Here is an 18,785-nt window from a genome sequence, read left to right as displayed (position 1 = left end):
TTGGAAGCAGAAAGGGATTATGGATTTTACATGAACCTCTATTGCAATGGATTATGGAAGGAAACTTAATATTATTGCCTTTGATTACAGACCCGCAAAGTAGGTTTGAAAAGTAAAAAAAAAAAAGAAAAGAAAAAAGAAAAACAGAGAGCACACTGCATACTGAGATTCCATTTCAATAGATATTGGACTATACTTGTCAGAGATTCCAACAAAGCTCTCATAATGTCTTAGATATGGCAGAGTAAGAGCAGTGGATATAAAATGCACCTATTTCCCGTAAAAGAGAACAAAAGATTGATGCATTTTATCACAGACAGTAGGAAATGTTTTATTCTGTAAGTTATTTGATTTGATTTTGTTCCTGCTGTTTGTTTTTAATTAGAGGGAGAAGCATTTCCAAATTTAAAAAGCTAAGGAACATCTCCAGGTCTTAAATAGCTAAGTTCAAAATGACTGTATAGTATTTCTTCAGCTTTCCCTTCCCATACCTATTTCTGTGCACATCAGTCACCTTTCCACTTTGAATTACAAGCCCAAGTTGGACTTGCTCATGAGTTTGCTATTACTCTGTATGGATAGAAATCTGTTTGGTTCTATTGACTTGACAAATATTTTTCTTTCTCATTTTACATGCATTATTTTCAGCCCACAGAATCCTAGGCAAAGCCTTGCTATAAAAATCCCTCTTGTTGAGAAGAGCCCATATGCCAGGATGTTTGTCTGACTTCACACAACAGGAACCAGAGGGCAATGCCCACCTTGGCAAGTGCTGGCCAGGATTAACATGATGGCCACCTGCCAACAGTAACTGCATGACAGAGCTCTGGTATGTCACTGCATTCAAACAAGGCAGTATTTGCAGATTATGAAACATTTTGAGAAATAAGCATAAAACCTCTAAGCACAAAATCTTATAAGTATCTCTGCTCTAGATGAGGAGAGGAGAAGCATGGAGAGGAGAAGCATCTATCTTCAATTTTTGAAGATTTTATGCTAGGATTCATCATTCGCATACTCTCTACGCCCAGCATCCATGACTAATTGTACTATGACTAATGTTGTATCATTCTTCCTATGCATTCTCTATTTCTTTCCTAGAACACTTGAAGGATAATTTAGAGGAATACATGGCTCGGTTTTCCAAAGTGAGAATTGTTCGTACCAAGAAAAGAGAAGGACTCATCCGGACCAGACTCCTGGGCGCATCTATGGCCAGAGGAGAGGTGCTGACATTCCTTGACTCCCACTGCGAGGTCAATGTGAACTGGCTGCCCCCACTCCTTAGTGAGTATAATTGTCACTGAGGCACTCTGGGAACTTTGGGGGCCACAAGAACTACAGCCCTGAAGAGTGAGAGCAAGGTGCTGCAACAAAAGCTAGAGACCCTTCTGTAATTTTAGCAGAGAGATCCTTGAATTACTTCTGAACTGCTATTGAGGATAAACAGACAACTAGAAAACCACATTGAAACTGATATTTTAGGGCTGGGGGTACAGCTTAGGGATAGAATGTTGCCTAGCATGAACAAGGCCCTGGGTTCAATTCACAGTACTGCAGGGAAAAAAAAAAGGTAAATAGTATTTTAATAATTTAAATAATATCAACTCTAAGATTTTAAAAATTTTTTCATTTATCTTAGACATCCTCCTTTATAGTAGTTTTATTGTAGTTACATTCATTGGGTAAATACTAAAAATGGACTTTTTTACAGTCATCTCTTAATTACAATAAGACTCAAATGCATATATTATACTTTAACAATTATTACAGGATTCTTAAAGAAAAGAGGAAGTAAAATTATTACAACCCAGTATAGAGTTAAAGTTAAAAGCACTTTGCCATTTTCTAGGATTTATAGTGACATTTTTGTTGTTCCTTCCACTCCTGGCACCAGCCTATAACCCTAAATATAGAGATGCTCTCAGTATGATAGATCTTAAGTGTTCTTGCTGTGGCTAAAAGGTGGGGAAGAAGGGAGACTGTCACATGGCACATGGACTATTAGAAACATGAATGAACAGAAACTAATTCAAGTGAGAAATGTTAAGTGTGGCTCAGTTCAAGCTCCAATATTTTTGTTTTATTTTACACTGAAGTCAGCTATAAGTTGTAGCTAAGAAATAAATCGTATGCCTGAGGGGGGAAAAAAAAAGATCTTTCTAAAAAAAATTTTGGGTGCACATCATTGTACTTCTTTCTGTTCTTCCAGGTTTTGCCCAATCTTCTTTTATTGTAAATAAATCCCTGACCTCAGAACTAGAGGCAGTAACAACTGCCTATACAATAGCTGTCTCAGGAAGAATGATTTGCCGTTGAATACTGTGTAGGATTTCAACTAGAACGAGCCAAGCTCCATTAGTAAAAAGATGGGTGGGGAAGGGGGGAGGATATTGATCGAAACTGTGTAGGATTTAAAACAGAGAACAACCAGCAACCAGCAACACCCCCACCACATTGCCCATCCACACACCCCTGTACAGATGACTGCCAGCCATCCCAATCAACAGGAATGTTTCAGTCTCCTATAGTCAGAGACTCCTCTGAGCTTTTAATTAAAAGTACCTTGTTCAAGGACATAGCAATTTAAAGCTTCATCAGCAACAGTGAGATCCCCTCAAAACTGAATTTGACCTATATGGTGTTGAATACTCAAGGAAGTCAGCAAAAGGCCTACCTTATTTATGAACCAAAGCAATCCCTAAATGCCAATTATGGAGTCTCTGATTGTTCGCTAGGAATCTAATAGAAAGAAAAAAATGAAGAAAGAGGGAAAAAAAAAAGAAAAGAAGAGAAACCCACAACCCACTTTTTCTCATTAAAGCATTTCATTTCCTGTAGGCCTGATGGATAAGAAATGATTCAACCTCAGGATCGCTATCTTTTTTTTTATTTTCCTCTATCAGTGTCTTGACACATCATCCAAAATGAAAAAACAGGCGGAGCCACACAGTTTTGTGGTTCATTTTTCACCTTGGGATTATACCTGAATTTCAATTTCCTATTAAGAGTCTGTTTGTTTGATCCCTGGAAATTGAAATGTAGGCACAAGCCTTGGATGAAAAATTAGTCATGCAGCTTTCACCCTAAGCTACTACAGCTGGAGGAGAACTGAAAGGAAATTTGAACGGAAAGTTGACAGTTAATTTAACAGACTCATTCTCTTCGGGTCACCTTGGGACTCCTTGTTGGTCAAGGAACTTGTAAATCAATCTGATTCTGAGTTTGATTGAAGAAAGTCAGTGAAACCTTAATACTAAAATACCTACAGAGGTGATAGAGGAAATATATCGGACACAGCACTGATGGTCTCCTCTGTCAAAGACATCTCTGGGGAAACACCATTTATATAAAGATTAAAAACCATTAGAAGGCTTGCCCAGGTGAAAATGGATGCTTAGAGAGCCCTTGGTGGAGGTGAACAGGAAATAGTGCTGGGAATCTTTCCATCTACTAATTAGCAGACGGGAGCCATACTATCTAAAATTGCAACCCTTTCCACACCCCAGCATTCCATATTCCCCTAACCCTATTTTGTTTTCTTTCCATCTCATTTAACACCTTTTAAAGCACTAGAGAATTTAGTGATTGATGTTTTTAATGTTTGTTAAATGTTTTTTCTTCATTCCTGAAGACAGTGATGTTTGCATTGGTATTCACTGCTGTAGCTCCTAGGATAGTGACTGGCACACAATTTTACCTCAAATAAATAATTATTGAAATACAAATGAATGAAATGCATGTAGCCCAGAAGCCAAGATCTTCAACAGAATTTTGTGGTTTCTACATCTTGTTTTATCAGCATCATCAAAACAAGGCCACTTGTTATTACAGCTAATAAAATCTTTTGCTTCCTGCCCTATGCTTAGGAGAAACTTGTGAAGCAAATGGATATCCTCCATACTATAAGAACTTATCCCTGACACAGATTACATTAACTTCTGGATCTCTGGGAAAAAAAAATATAATATGGAAATAAGCAGATCCCAGAATATTTCAAAATGATACCCTTTGTTTAATGTCACATTCCACATCCAAAGGTCTTCCAAATAACAAGAGAGCAGATGTTCCCACTTAAACATTCTGTGTGTCAGACAGTATTGGTTTGTTATAATAAATATTGATTAAATGCACATTCTTGGGAAGGTGCTTCACACACAGCTTTTCTATGTGAACCCAAGTATGTTAATGTTAGTTCCCTGTGCTGACTGACAATATCATCACAATAACAATATCTACATGGGAAATGAGAGGGGAAAAAATCATCTCTGCTACAATGAGAAACACTCTGGCAACCTGGAAAGACTGGGTTTTGAACCTGGACAGTTAAACGGAGGTTCACTGTTTGTGGCCCTCAAAAACTGAGTGACCCTCTTGACAAGTTACTTAATTTTTCTGAGCTCAGTTTCCTCATGCGTAGATTAGGAGTGACAATAATTGCCACCTCACATGGTGTATAGGAGTATTAGAAATAGCATGAGTATAATTCACTTAGCAGTAATTGCTCAAAAATTTAATAGTAGGAGGAGTCACCAAAGTAATATCGTACCACCTAACACTTTTGGGATATGATGTGAGAACATAAAATAACTTTGATAAACAGAGTATGTCTCAAAGAACAGTGACAAAATAGGACTGGACAAAAATCTCTGGTCAGTTGAGAACAAAGAGTTTTGTGTATGATCTGTCAGCATTTAGGGGGAAACAGCCATCGTGACTTATATGATGAGATGCTACAAAACTCATAAAGTTAAATATTTACATTTTGGAACCTCTAGAAAGCAGGCCAATATTTTCTCAGCAGGCTCCAGCTGTATGCTTGAGGGAACACAAGTACTGTTTATACTCTGTGCATATTGGATGCATGATAAAATGACAGATTGGGGACAGGTCAGAGCAAAAATGTGACAGAGGTAGAGCTAAATGGACCTCTGCGAGTCTCTCTGGGACATAACTTTCTTAAGGAAAATACAACAACTCTAATTGTACCTAATCACTGTCCCATCACGTTATGTCCAACATTCAGAGATTCCTGCAAAGTGCTCTGGCCACGACAGGAAGCCAAAGCCGCGAGCATTCTGCATTAGTAGGGATGTGTAAGCTTCTCTTTGCTGCAAAATGATAGATGACCTAGGCAGGCATGTCATTTCCTATTTTGTGCTTTCATTTTTCAGACCAAATTGCACTAAACCACAAAACCATCGTGTGTCCCATGATCGATGTCATTGACCACAATCACTTTGGGTATGAGGCACAAGCTGGGGATGCCATGCGCGGAGCCTTCGACTGGGAAATGTACTACAAAAGAATTCCCATCCCTCCAGAGCTCCAGAGGGCAGATCCCAGCGACCCTTTTGAGTGAGTAGCAGCTGAGGGAGGGGACGAGGGAGAAAGGGCAGGTAACGCATTCCACCTGAGTCAAACCTGGGACCCATGAGAACAATTATCTGTGATAAAATGGAATAAAACAGGTGGTAACAATATGCAAAACACCAGGGAAAGGTCAGATGTACAAGCTGTAGAAAATCACAAGCTGTGCTGAATACATGGATCACCCCTTCTCAAACTTTTGCTAAGCATAACAGAGAGTGTGCAGGGATAAAAAGAATCAGGAAAATGTGCAGTTAACAGAAAATACATGGACAAGAACTGAAAGTTCTCCTTTGAAACATCCTCTTATTTACAATTCTCTGGGAGTTTTTGTTTGTTTTGTTTTGTTCTGTTTTTCCCAAAAGGAGTATTGAAATTAACTATTTTAGTTTTCTTTTACTGGGAATTGATATAAAATGTGAACCAAAACTTAAGCCTACATTCTATACCCTACTGGAAATTGTTAATTTATTATGAAAGGTACTAATCCTGAGTAGGCAATTCTACAAGTTAAATTTGGGGAATTCGATCTAACTGACCCATCTAAAGTAAATATTCTTTCATAACTCTGCCTCTAGTATAACTATTACTTAGAAGTAAAACTTACAACAATAATCTAGCAATTTCTACAAAATTAAATCCTTTTTTCCCATTGTGCACACAAGATTGCATATTTCAAGAAAAAGAAAAAAAAAGACATAATGCTTACTTTGACAACTCTCAGGACCAACCATTAATGGTGAAAGATAAAATGTTATCAACAATTAGGCAGAGATTGCCTAAGGTATAGCATAGCTATTCTACATACTGCACCCTTGATCTCATTAAGTCTATATCATTTTATTATACATTTTATTAGTACAAGAAAATTGTCTATGATCGAGGATTTGCACATTCTGTAAGAGCCCATTTTAAATGTATTCAAATCAATATTGTCTTTTTATCAATAACATGAGCTGTCAAAGTTGGGAGTAGAGAAGATACTGAATACAAAAGCCACTTCTATGATACTAACTCTAAATTCCAATAAACTGTTAATAATTATCAGAAAAATGTTTCCTCCAGTGCTAATCTCTAGAAAGATGGACTCCTGGGGAAGCAGAGGAAATTTCAGAAGTCATTTGCCTGATACAATGGGACAAAGTCAGTTCTTTTGTGAAATGAAGCACCCTCATTAAATATCCAGAGCTTCTAGACTTAGTGATTTGAGATCTTCAGATCTCAAATGACTGGAAAGTTTTTAAAAAGAAATAATGAAGAGCCTTTATTACTCCCTCATATGCACTGGCCAAAATTTCATGCATATTTAAAACTACTAAAGAAGGTTTTTAGGCATCTATATGAAGGAGTTTCTAGTAAGCATTTGAAGTGGGCCCACCTGAGAGATGCTCCCCAGACTTCCCTGAAGGTACCCATCTTAAAGTCTTGGCAAAGAGACTTAAGCCCTTTTGGGATAAATAGTAAGTGGATGAGGCAATGCATATGTTAATTAGGTCAATTTAGCCATTCCACAATACCAAAATGTCTCAAAACATATCATACACCATAAATACAAACAATTGGAATTTACTGAAGAAAAAGCAAATAAGAAAAAAAGTAAAAAATTATTTCAAATCTTAAAAAGAAAGTCGTGGGGGTAGGGGAGTTGGGTGTAGTCGCGCACACCTGTAATCCCGGCAGCTCCTGAGGCTGAGGCAGGAGGATCCTGAGTTCAAAGCCAGCCTCTGCAAAAGTGAGGTGCTAAGCAACTCAGTGAGACCCTGTCTCTAAATAAAATTCAAAATAGGGCTGGGGATGTGGCTCAGTGGTCGAGTGCCCCTGAGTTCAATCCCTGGTACCACCCCAAAAAGGGGAGGTAAAAGAACAAATATGCCCTAAGCACAGCAGAACCGTTATCATACAGACGGCAGCAATTGTCACAGTGCAACTGCTGCAATCCTAGGTTACCATGTTTCAAGGGCTAGAATTGATCCTTGATGACTTTCCAAATGCTGTAATAATAACTGTAATAATAACTAATAATGACCTTTTACTTTACTTGCACCATGATGGCAGAGTGAAACTTTGCTTTGTGAAACCCTGGTACCAAAATGCTACCAAAGGACTCTAACATATTCTCAGTGCCTACACTAACGGTCAGACAGACCCTGGCTGTGGCTATCACAATACCAAGCACCTTGCTTAACCCCAGAGCTGACAGAATTGGTAACTTTCAGAATTAGATTACCACTTGTTCCTGTCACCAATTTAGGTGGTTACTGTCACATCAAAAATTGCACCAGTCTATTGAATATTACCATCGTTCTGCTTTAAGTCCCTTTGATGCCAAAGAATGTGGACACTTTAACCTTTTGTAATAAATGTAACTTCCAGGAGGTGTCCACTTTGATCTTAAAAACTGCATTTCCTTCCTAATAATAAAAGAATGGTTACCCAAGTGCTCAAAGCAGTGCATCAGCAATTCCATTATCACAGCAGTCACCAGAATGTGCTCATAAACAGACGTGCTGTAGGCTAAAACTTGCTTCTCTAAGATGTAAAGCTTTAAGATACACAGAGCAAATGCAGTCTACCCATATATCTCTCTCAAAGTCTTTCATGTTTCAAGAGGCTGCAGGGTTTTGCCATTTTTCTATGGGAAGATGGGGGACGCTAATAAGATGGGAAGAAGGCAAAGAATGAGGATATATAAATGTTTTGCACTCAGCATGACTTTTCATACAATATATATGCAAAAATTATCTTTTTCTAACAGGTTTATCAGATGGCTTAAAGAGGCTACCTGAGTTTGCGTATTTATTCTGCCATTTATTTGACTTTTTCATGACTAATCACTGGATAGAGCAGTGTTTTTCAACATGAAAATCCTGTGAAATGAGTGGAGTATGATCAATATCTATTAATCAATTGATTTGAATTGAATTAACATTTTCTGGGTAGTATACTGTATGTGAGCATGTGTTATTTGTCAAATATTCAATTTCAGTCATAATGCATATATGATCCTGGGGTGTGGCATAAACTGTGTTTCCCAGTATAGCTCACACAATCAAAAGAATTCAAAATCCACCAACTTCCTAAACTAGGAATCAAGACCTTCAATGATCTGACCAGAAAAAAAAAAAAAGGAGAATTGATGCATAACTTTAACAGTGAGAAAATTAAAATTTACTTACACTTATAAAGGAATGTATTTTTTAGACACATGGCTCCCAGAATATGATAGAAAATGTAGCACTACTGATTCTAGTTACTATATGGCAGTCATAATTTGGCTCGGACTGGATAAATTTCAGGAACATTCTTGAGTTTTGATCAAAGAAAACCACAGTGATCACCTTTTTTCCATATGATGGTATGGAATGCTTTTAGGAAATGCGCATTATTCGCGGTTCTTAGACGACATCCTCACTCCTGGGTCATCTTGAATGCAGAGCACTTAATTAAGCATGTAACCTTTTCTGTATGACAAAACATCTCTCTCTTTAACCACAATGGTGAAGGGAAAAATTGCCTTTTGCTATCTGACCACTAACTTCTTCAACCTCATTTGATTGTCTAACAGTTTAGAAAGAACTAGAAGAAACTGTCTTGCCAAGTTTCTTTGTCAATGCAAGCAATCACTAGACAGTGTCCAGAACCGTGTCCAGTCTCTGCTTAAACTCATCAGGAAACTAAATTTGCTGCCTCCAAAGGCTACCCATTCCAGTAGACTTATTGACAGGAACCTTTTTCTTTGCATTAAAAAAAAAAAAAAAAAATCTGTCTCCCTGATCCCAAATTGTCCTACTTGAGATGCAAGGAAAGTCTAATAACTCTTCAATGACAGAGCTGCTATAAGAATTTGAAAACAGCTGCCTTGTGTCTGCCTCCTAGGAGAGAAAAAAAAAAAGAAAAGAAACTTTTTTTCTTTTCCAAGCTAAATATTTCCTCTTCTACCACCATGTTTTCCGGGTCCTCCAGAATCCTGTAAAAGTTCATGCTTGTTGATATAACTGTTCAATAAATAGAAATTCAGTTGACTACTGCAATCTCACCCACGTTTCAACAATTTGTCAACCAAAATAGCAAGAGACACTTTGTCCAATGTGCTAGGAACTCAGATCCTAAAATACAACCTCGTCAGCCTTAAAAGTAAAGTTAATTTACTGGGAATTTGTGTTAGTTCCTAGGGATCATGCTTCCTTTTCCCAAGTCCTCACAATCAATTCAGCAACTCATTCAGTTTTGAAAGTTCACTGTATGTTTCAAAATCCACCTCTATCCTGACTTTGAATTGGGGAGAAATTACTTTTACACTGCCAATCTTCCTCAGATCTCCACAGATCCTCAAAGACTTCCATAACATAGAGTTTGAATCATTCTGGCTGGAATTCTAGCACACAACTGTTAGTGAGGACTAACACCTATTTTCCACCAATATATACCACCAATTTCAGAAATTTCAAAAATAAGGAATCCATTGTTGGGAGGAAAACTTACAGACTACGTGCATCCATTCATTCTTTCAGAAACCCCTACGTGCAAAGGCTTATGTGTTTACAGTCAGTGATTCCTCATCTAGGGTCACTACCCAGCCTAAAATGTTGCTGGGTATGGATAGTAATGGCTTCCACCTATTGTCAAGCACTTCAAGGTTTCACTAAAAACACTGAATATCCCCTGAGGCCTAGGGCCAATTTAGAAATCCTTGTGAGCTGGTTCTGCTGTTCAGAAGCATGAAGCCTAGCCCTTGCTAAAATGGATTAAGTACTACTTCTCAGTTATTGAGACTTATACCACTATTGCATGAAAGTAGAATGCCTTCCAAAAATTTACTGTATCTTCCTTTGTTCTTCCAAAGGACAAAGCAGGAAACTTTTGACTTTCTTTTTTATATAAGAGAATGACAAAGTTTTGATGCCTATGATATGTAGTTGTCAGTGCTTATTAGGAACATTTTTTTTTTTAATTTACACCTGGCGTAGGATATTTTAAATGTGAAATAATCACACATTAATCAAGCTAGAAGAAATCTTAGAGGCAATTCAGCCTCTTGATTTTACAAACAAGGACAGCTACATTATAGAGTTTAAGTGGCTTATCCAGTGTCATAAGTAATGAATTCAACAGGTGCCACTAGAGTCCAAGGTTCTGACTCACCACCTGATGCGATTCTTTCTTTTACACTATGGTGGCAGAGAGAAAATCAACAGTTGTTAAGGTCTAATTCTATGACAGGAACTGGGCTAGAAAGTTTACACACATTGCTAACTCATTTAAATCCTTATTTCAAGGCTGTGAAATAAATAATACTGTCCACATTTTTACAAGTGAGGTGTTTGAGACTCATAAAGATTAAGTTGCACACCAAAAATAAATAAAAATCGCATGCTGTATTGTTAGTAAAAAAAAAAAAAAAAAGATTAAGTAGCTTACCATAGTTTACACAGGACATTATAATAAGAACCCAGAACCAAAGTGCCCTCTATTCCATAGAACTGTCTACCTCCCTCTCAGAGAAGATGCATTCTCCAGCATTTAAGGAATAATCATGGTTAAGAAGAAAACACCGTTTTCAGGGAGTATACTAGCTTCTTCCCCAGACATAGCAGTGAGACTATAAGTGAATATCACCAAGCTGAAAGCATCACTGGCTTTTCCCAATCCCAGTCTTGTTTGAAGACACATCCGGGACACTGGGTTACACCAAGTCATCCCAGGGCTGCTCAGACAGGCTGCACCTCCTCAAGGGGCCCCAGAAGATGGTGTGCAGGAGGGAGAGATCTAGCCAGCCCTCTGCTCACAAGACCACCAGCCAGACTAGACTGGAGGAAAAGGAGCTCTCTCCCTGATGGGGGTAAAACCTCAATATATTAATTGCAGGTCATCTTACTCAAAGCTTAGAATGAACCAATAGCCTTAATCAGCACCTTATTGAGCAACTACATTAAATATTTTAACATTCTCAGGTGTACTGCAGTGAAGGGTGGGGATCCATTAGCTAGTGCAGAATTTGAAAGTAAAGATTATCTCTTTCACTCAAAACTCTTTCCAGGTGGGTTTTGATCCAATATTAGTAATCCCAAATTTAATCAAAATCAGTAAAGCATGAAATTGACTCCCCATGGAAAACCAGATTGGTCAAACTCTGAATTTAATGTGGAATATAAAATCGTAAGTATAACTTTGGGGGTCACCTCCACTTTCACCTCTGAGCAAAATTGGATGCTGTTCATCATCCCTTTTTTCTGTCCTGCCCCAATCGGGCACCTCTAAAGTCTAGAGTATCAGTTTGGAAAATGGGAATTTTCTTCACACCCGGCTTCTCAAGCCAAGTAATTTTGCTATGATCTTCAAGCAATTCCTTCCTAGTCTTGCCCCTTTTCCCTCAAAAAAAAAAAAAATTAAATTAAATCATTGCATACAAACTACCATTTACTTCCTTCCTCAGCCTCAACCTCCAACCACCCAATTCTCTGTGATTGAGGTCTTAAAATTTTTGCCCTGAACTTTTGAAGGAATTAGATTAGAATAAACATCAATTTAATCTAGAGATGAGATGCAGGAGAGTGAAATCAGACTTGGCTTTCACAACTTTCAATCAGAGTCTGCCTGACCTTCACATTCTTCCAGAAACCCCTCAATTAAGCAAACCAAATGACCTATTTCATGAAGTCTACATAGCATGCCCTATCAAAACTAGCATTTTGTCTAGCACTTTCACAGTATGTAAAACACTCACTACACTGACCCCTTTTAGTCATCCTTTAGGGAATAGCTATTGTCATTTTTCTATTTTTATAAATAAAGGGAGTGAAAAAAAAAAAAACAAAGAAATTAAGTGGTTACCACAACTAGTAAGAGGCAAATTCAGAACTCAAAAACCATCTCCATTCATTCATTCAGACTTCAGACCTGTTTTTAATCTATAATCTCACAGGACTCAAATCAATGCCTTCTTTCATTCATTCAGACTTTAAGTCCTAAGGTTAATCAATTTTTTTTTTTTTACCTCTCCTTTGAAGAGAAACTTCAGGAAGTACTTTTGTCAATTAATGTTTCCTAGTGAATCCATACAACAAGAGGAGGGGGGGAAGAAACAGATTGCCTCATTCCCCACGCTGTGTTCTCGTTAGGCCAAGCTGGAGCTGATAGGTTGAAAATGTCAGCTCTCAGCTACTTACTAATGAAGGGAAATGTCAACAATGCCAGCTTCTGTTCTGTTTATAACAAGATCTAATTCAATATTTGACAACCGCAGAAGGACAAAATGTTTAGGGAAAAATACTGTCGCACTTCTAAATGGCGTCCTCGTCTGCAGAGGGTGAGGATAAATGAGCAGAAATGGCTCAAGTGCCTAAAAAAAACTAGTCAAAATATTTCATACAATCGATCTTCCTCAAAATTCCAGAATGAAATCTCACTGAAGATTTTTGTTAATATAAAGAAAAATTGCTGTCATGTAGGCAGAGATGTTCCAAAGCAAAATTGTTAGTTACCCATCCCTCTCTGTCTGGACTTGTTCCTGCATAGCTCAGCCCTAGAGGCCCTTGGGTTGCCTCAGCCTCTAGTCTTCCGGGGAGTCATGTGTGGTTAACAGTTCTCAGGAAGGGATTGCAACAATCTCTTTTCCCTTGTCAGGGTCCACCCAACAAAAATGACTCTTCCTTTTTTCCCCCAGCCGGGAAAAAAAGGGGGGGGGGGCATGTGAGCTACGTCAACACAATACTCTCTCTTTCCTTTGGCACTCAGAATATTAACAAAGTCAATTCCTAAATTAGCAATCGCTACCATTACTTCCTGGTACCTCCCTGGTTCTGTAGTTTGTCCTGGTCTATTTAGATCTCTCTGTGTTCCTGGAATAGCTTTGGCCTTGAGACCCCCTCTTTCTGGTTTCTGACAAGTACTTTCTGATTTTTGAACCTCTTTTTTCCTGCTCTCACTTTCTCAGGAGGCCTGGTATGTTATGCTATTTGGAAAGAAGATGAGTCCTAGTCCTCTATCCTGAGAGAGATTTTTACCCCTGTGTGCCAATCACTCAGGACCATGGTTTTAGTGGATCCCCAGAACCTAAGCCTTTTGTTCTAACTCTCCCCCATTTTTATTTCTTTGGTAACTTTCCCTCTTGAGTGCAGGACTTCTGGCTCTCATTCCTGCTCTTGCTTTGGTACTGCCTCCCTGATCAAGTTCAGTCCTGAATTCTTCATCCCAAGCATCTCTGGGTAGAATCATCTAATCTGTCTAGACCTCTAGAACCATCCAGTAGCTATCCACAGAATTGTACCACTTAAGACCTAGAAAATGCTCCCCAAAGAATCAGAGGGGTCACAAACCTAGATTGAGAACTGTTTTTATTGTTCATTTACCTTTTTTTGTCAGCCATTACCTACTTTGCTCTGCTTACCAAACTGGTATCCTGAGTCTCTCTAATATCTGAGGACAATTTGCTTTGTCTTACCCTTGAGATGTGATTTGACTCTACCTACATTCAATCCTTATTTGGACTGTTCTATGGATTCTGTGCTCTAGGATATGATCATTTGGTAAGCTTCCTGATCTTCTTTAATTTAATTGTTGTTTTCACTTAGCTAAGAATAAAGCTCCCTGAGCCCATGAAAATATTGTCATGACCCCCCTTTCCAAGGCTCAGCAACATTTACGTTGCCCATCATACCATCATACCAGAGTATGGCAGAATTTAACAAAACCAGCCTGGCACGGTGGCACTACCTGTAATCACAGCAGCTCAGCAGGCTGAAACAGGAGGATTGCAAGTTCAAAGCCAGCCTCAGCGACTTAGCAAGGCTCTGAGCAACTTAGCAAGGCCCTGTCTCAAAATAAAAAGGGTTGGGGATGTGCCACAGTGGTTAACCACCCTTGGATTCAATCCCTGATACAGAAGAAAAACAAAAAGAATTTAAAAGAACCCTTCTCCATTTGGCCAAATTTCATCTTCTCATTCCAGCAGACAAGAGTTATAGACCCAAACCTACATTTGTATAACTCTATTTTCTCACCTGAAGCTTCCCTGCTAAGATATCTTCTCCAGCTCTGCTAGCCTTTCTTCCCTTCTCAACAACTCTGTTCTCTTCTAATCACTGCTAACACTGACATTAGAATTAAACTCCATAAGGGCAGAGAGGATGGTCTCATTCAAATTATTCAGTGCTGCCTCACTAGCATCCAGTACGTGCATACAACAGGCACCTGGGAAGTATTTACTGGACGCATGAAATAAATATTAAAGACAGGAGAGACTGTGGTCAGGTAAGCCTGTGCATACTTGCAGAAAATTTGAGTTTTTGGGAAAAGGACACTAGCTAAGGAAAATGCTATAGTAGAAATGAGCATAATTCACTGAAGACCAGGCTGAATAGAACATAGATTCTTACATGATAATGTAAAAAATAAAGAAGAAATAAAGGAGATGACAGAAGGCCTTTATTCTCTATGTACAAAGAAGAAACATGATCAAGAACAAACAGAAGGGCTTCCTGTTGTCATTTGCATTATGAATGACAAGCAATGTCATTTTTAAATCAAAAGCTAAGAGATAACATCTTTAATAAGGAGACTGTTAACTAAGGGAATGACATTGATCTTTCAGTTTTGTCCATTTCTAACAAACACCAAGATGCTATAAGAACCAAGAGCTGTCTAGATCTAGCTTATAAATGGTTCAAATTCTTCTTTTTTACAGAAAGTAGATACATATAAATAACAGGAATGAGAAAGAGACAAAGGCTGGCTTTGACTCGGTGCTGATGCCTTCTGAGGTGGGTAGAGTTCTCTCAGGATCACACATGGCAGAAGATGAGCCTGTGCTCAGAGTCAAGCACATGGCAGAGAAAAGGACTTTAGGAAGGAGACAACACCCTGTCTCAGTGCTCTAACAAAGAGTAGAACTAAAAATGACTCATAGAATAGTAACGCATACTCCTCTTCATGCAAAGAGAGATGAGCAATTTAGAAAAGTGATATGCTTTTGGTAGCTTCTCTGTAACTAAATCATCAGTCTTTATTGTTTGCTGTTCAGCTTATTGATTTGAACCAGAAGCAGCATCTGTAGAGGCTACGTTCATGGAGGCACAATTTGGCCAAGGTCATCATTCCCTCCTTCAGTGAAGTAACCAAGCAACGGCCAGAATGCCAAAAGGCAGAGACAAAATGTCTTCTTCCTCTTCATCCTCCTCCTCCTCCTCTTTATTATTCTTCTTTTTTTAAGAGGGTGTCCTAACACATATTATAGTAGATTTGAGTAGATTCATCTAGAAATATGCTTAAGAGGTATGTTTGTGTTACTTGGAGTGCCAATAAAGTCAAACAAAATGGGTAAAGTCCCAGGTCACCAGGAGGGAAGGTGTCATGCTGGCTGTGAGATGGAGAGGGATTCTCTAGGTGGTGGTTTCTGATCCAGAGGTGACTTTGAGGGCATCTCTAGCTCTGATCTTCTTCAGCTGTAGAACTCTGGCGGCACCAGAATGTTGGCTGCCTGCATACCTTTCTCCTGTTTGCCCTGCTGTCGGTAGAACAACAGTGGAAGACAAAGACTGCCCAGGTCCTGATGTGGAACTTGGTGAGCCAGGGCAGGAGAGAGGACATTCATAAAGCCAGGGTCTTCCGGGCTGCAAGGATTGACTGGAAATTTTATCCACAGCCTGCCAAAAGTGATACACAAAGAGAGGAATTGTATGAAGTAAAAGGGAAGGTAAAAATATAAATAAGAAGAAAAGTAATTGCATCAAAAGCCAGAAAAGAGGAAGCAGTTCTGAACATAAATAGTAGGAGAAAACAGAATAGCTAGAGAATATTAGGGTTTGCATTATATGTCAATGTGGGACCAGGCCATCTCTCCTTCCCCTTCCCCACAGCCTGACCCTCACTGAGTCCACAAATTTAAAAGCCAGACAAGAACACAGGCTTGCTAAGTTTTTTTTCCCCTCTTTGCTTAACACTGCTCCAAGAATTATATTTTAACATTTGTAATAAAGAAATCATCTCATGGAAAATAATTCTAGCATATGTAGCAGGTTTTAGAAATACAGTTATAACTCAAGTGGGCATAAAGGCAATTTTCTTTCTCTCTATAACTGAACTCCACAGGACCAGACTACTGTTTCCAGTGTGAGCAGCAAGCTTGCTCCAAACATATTCGGGGTCCAGGACAAGAGTGCAAAGGAAGGCCCAGGTGGCACATGTCTCTATATTTAGAAATTATAAATCAAGCTAGCAAACCACTGAATTTTGTTCTGTGGTCCTACCTTGATAAATATACCTTCATAACACTCTAGAGGGTCAGGTTTGCATGTAGAATCCCTCTCAAAGGTTCTATGGCTGCTTACGGCAGTGTGGGGTTGTGTGATTCCCTACACACTTATTCTTCCTGTACCCCGACGGCACACACAGGTGGGCATGGAAGGCCACATGACCACTCCATCCACAAAATAGCCATCCTTTGGTTGCCCGTCAACCCTAAGGTTACAAATCCCAAGCCACAGGAAAGCATCCGCATGAAAAAGAATCAGAGAAGGAAAATAATCACAAGCCTCAGAAGCATACTCAGGACCATTTGTGCAGAGAATAACACAGTCTCCAGAACCCAGCTTACAAAAGGTGTGCAGCCTCAGATGAGCAGTCTCTTTAGTTTGTCTCTTTAGTTCCCAGGACTACCTATTGTCACAGGGGTGACAAAAAAGATCAGAGCTTGGACCCTTTTTCCTGAATCCGATGTCATTGAATATCAGAGGGCTCTTGATCTTAACAATTAAAAGTAGAATTGCCTCTTGAGGTTGCTTCTTGGACCCCCACAGACAGTGAAGCCCATGGATACTCAAGTCCCTTATATAAAATGGTGACGTTTTTGCATATAATCTACATATATCTTCCTATATACTTTAATCCATTTTGTCCCATCATCCCAAATGTGGAATAGCTGTAGAAACTTAAATATACAATATATAATTATAAAATAATAATAGTATTAATTAACACAATACATTTATATGCTCCAGATTATGATTTTCAACCTATTTTAATGAACCTTTGTCAGTTTCTTTGAAATATTCTCAGAATTGGGATTTAACTCAAGTTTTAAATTCTGCAAACATAATAAATATTTAAATATTTCAGAGTTATCATTAGCTCCAGTTAGGCACAGTGGCTCACAACTGTAATCCTAGCAGCTCTGGATGCTGAGGCAGGAGGATCACGAGTTCAAAGCCGGCCTCAGCGAAAGTGAGGTGCTAAGCAATCCAGTGAGACCCTGTCTTTAAATAAAATACAAAATAGGGCTGGGGATGTGGCTCAGTGATCAAGTGCCCCTGAGTTCAATCCCCAGCACCAAACAAAACAAAACAAAAGTTATCATGAGTGGTATATTTGCAGTTTACTTAAAACTTTCGTAGGTGTTTCACCACTGGGACAATGGGTTAACGGGTTAGATCATCTCTAGATTAGTTATAACTCCTAATACAACTCCTTTATACAATGCGTGTAAAGGGTTGCTATACTGTCATGTTAATGACAAAGAAGATGTTCTGTACCTGTTCAATACAGATGCAGTTTTTTCTCTGAATATTTTTATCAATGGTTGTTAGACCCCCAAATACAAAGGGTCAAGCATATATTTGCTGCAGTGTAGAACTGGGTCTCTTACAAGGAAATTCTCAGTACATTAGACATTCAACTCCAGTCAAAGCAGTAATCAAATTCCATGTCAGGATTGTTTTCTTTTCCAAACTGCTGTGCTCAAATTTCTTCCATTCTCCTCCCTGTCCAGCATTACAACATGATACTATGGAAAGTCCTCATTGGAGAGAAGCATCTTTTACAATTTCATCAACTAGCTCCAGCTGATCCCAGAGATAATACAGCAGCTCATTTACAGGAGGCTTCTGACCTCATTGGACCCTTTGATATAATGTCCACCATGGTTGTGTCTCCATGTGATCTCCTGGCATAGTGTACCACCTCCATGAGTTCTAAGTTCTTGCTAAAGACCAGTCTGAGAGACCCAAATGCATGGTCTCACTGATCCCCAGATGTGATTTGTTTGACTCCAGGTCTTAGAGTTGATTCCCTTCATTCTGCATCAGGGCTACCCCGGCCTGGTCCTCTTACTTTCAACTCTCATCTACCCCCTACTCTTTCCCTTGCTCAGACAGGTAAGAATTCCACATATAATGGGGGATGTGGGCACCAGGAAGTTCCTGTCTCAGGCCCCCAGTTGCCCAACCACACTGTACAATCCTTTTCACTCTAATGAGCTGACTGTTCGCATAGAGCATGTTGCTTAGAGATATCCTCAAAACCAACAATATGTACAACAAGTGTGTCACCTCTTGTACAACAAGTGGGGACAGTCCTTCTGTGTCCTGGAATCCTAACTCTGACCTAGAGTCTTCCTTTCTTTACCACACACTTAACCCCCTAAC

General features: G+C 39.0%; 1 protein-coding gene across 1 annotated transcript in view; it reads left to right on the top strand.

The window, feature by feature from the left end:
- The first annotated feature begins 1,061 nt into the window (after positions 1-1,061).
- The window catches only part of Galntl6 (polypeptide N-acetylgalactosaminyltransferase like 6), a 199,582-nt gene continuing 181,858 nt past the window's right edge, over positions 1,062-18,785 (top strand). The window contains exons 1-2 of the mRNA XM_046427557.2: positions 1,062-1,287; positions 5,175-5,358. Of these exons, the coding sequence (XP_046283513.2) occupies positions 1,131-1,287; positions 5,175-5,358 (341 nt within the window). The 5' untranslated portion in view covers positions 1,062-1,130. The remainder of the gene's footprint in view (positions 1,288-5,174; positions 5,359-18,785) is intronic.

Source organism: Marmota monax, unplaced genomic scaffold (genome assembly GCF_021218885.2).
Source record: "Marmota monax isolate L192 unplaced genomic scaffold, Marmota_monax_Labrador192_F-V1.1 WCK01_AAM20220418_F8-fsc00159, whole genome shotgun sequence".
NCBI classification, from domain to species: domain Eukaryota; kingdom Metazoa; phylum Chordata; class Mammalia; order Rodentia; family Sciuridae; genus Marmota; species Marmota monax.
This window is presented reverse-complemented; position numbering and strand designations above follow the sequence as displayed.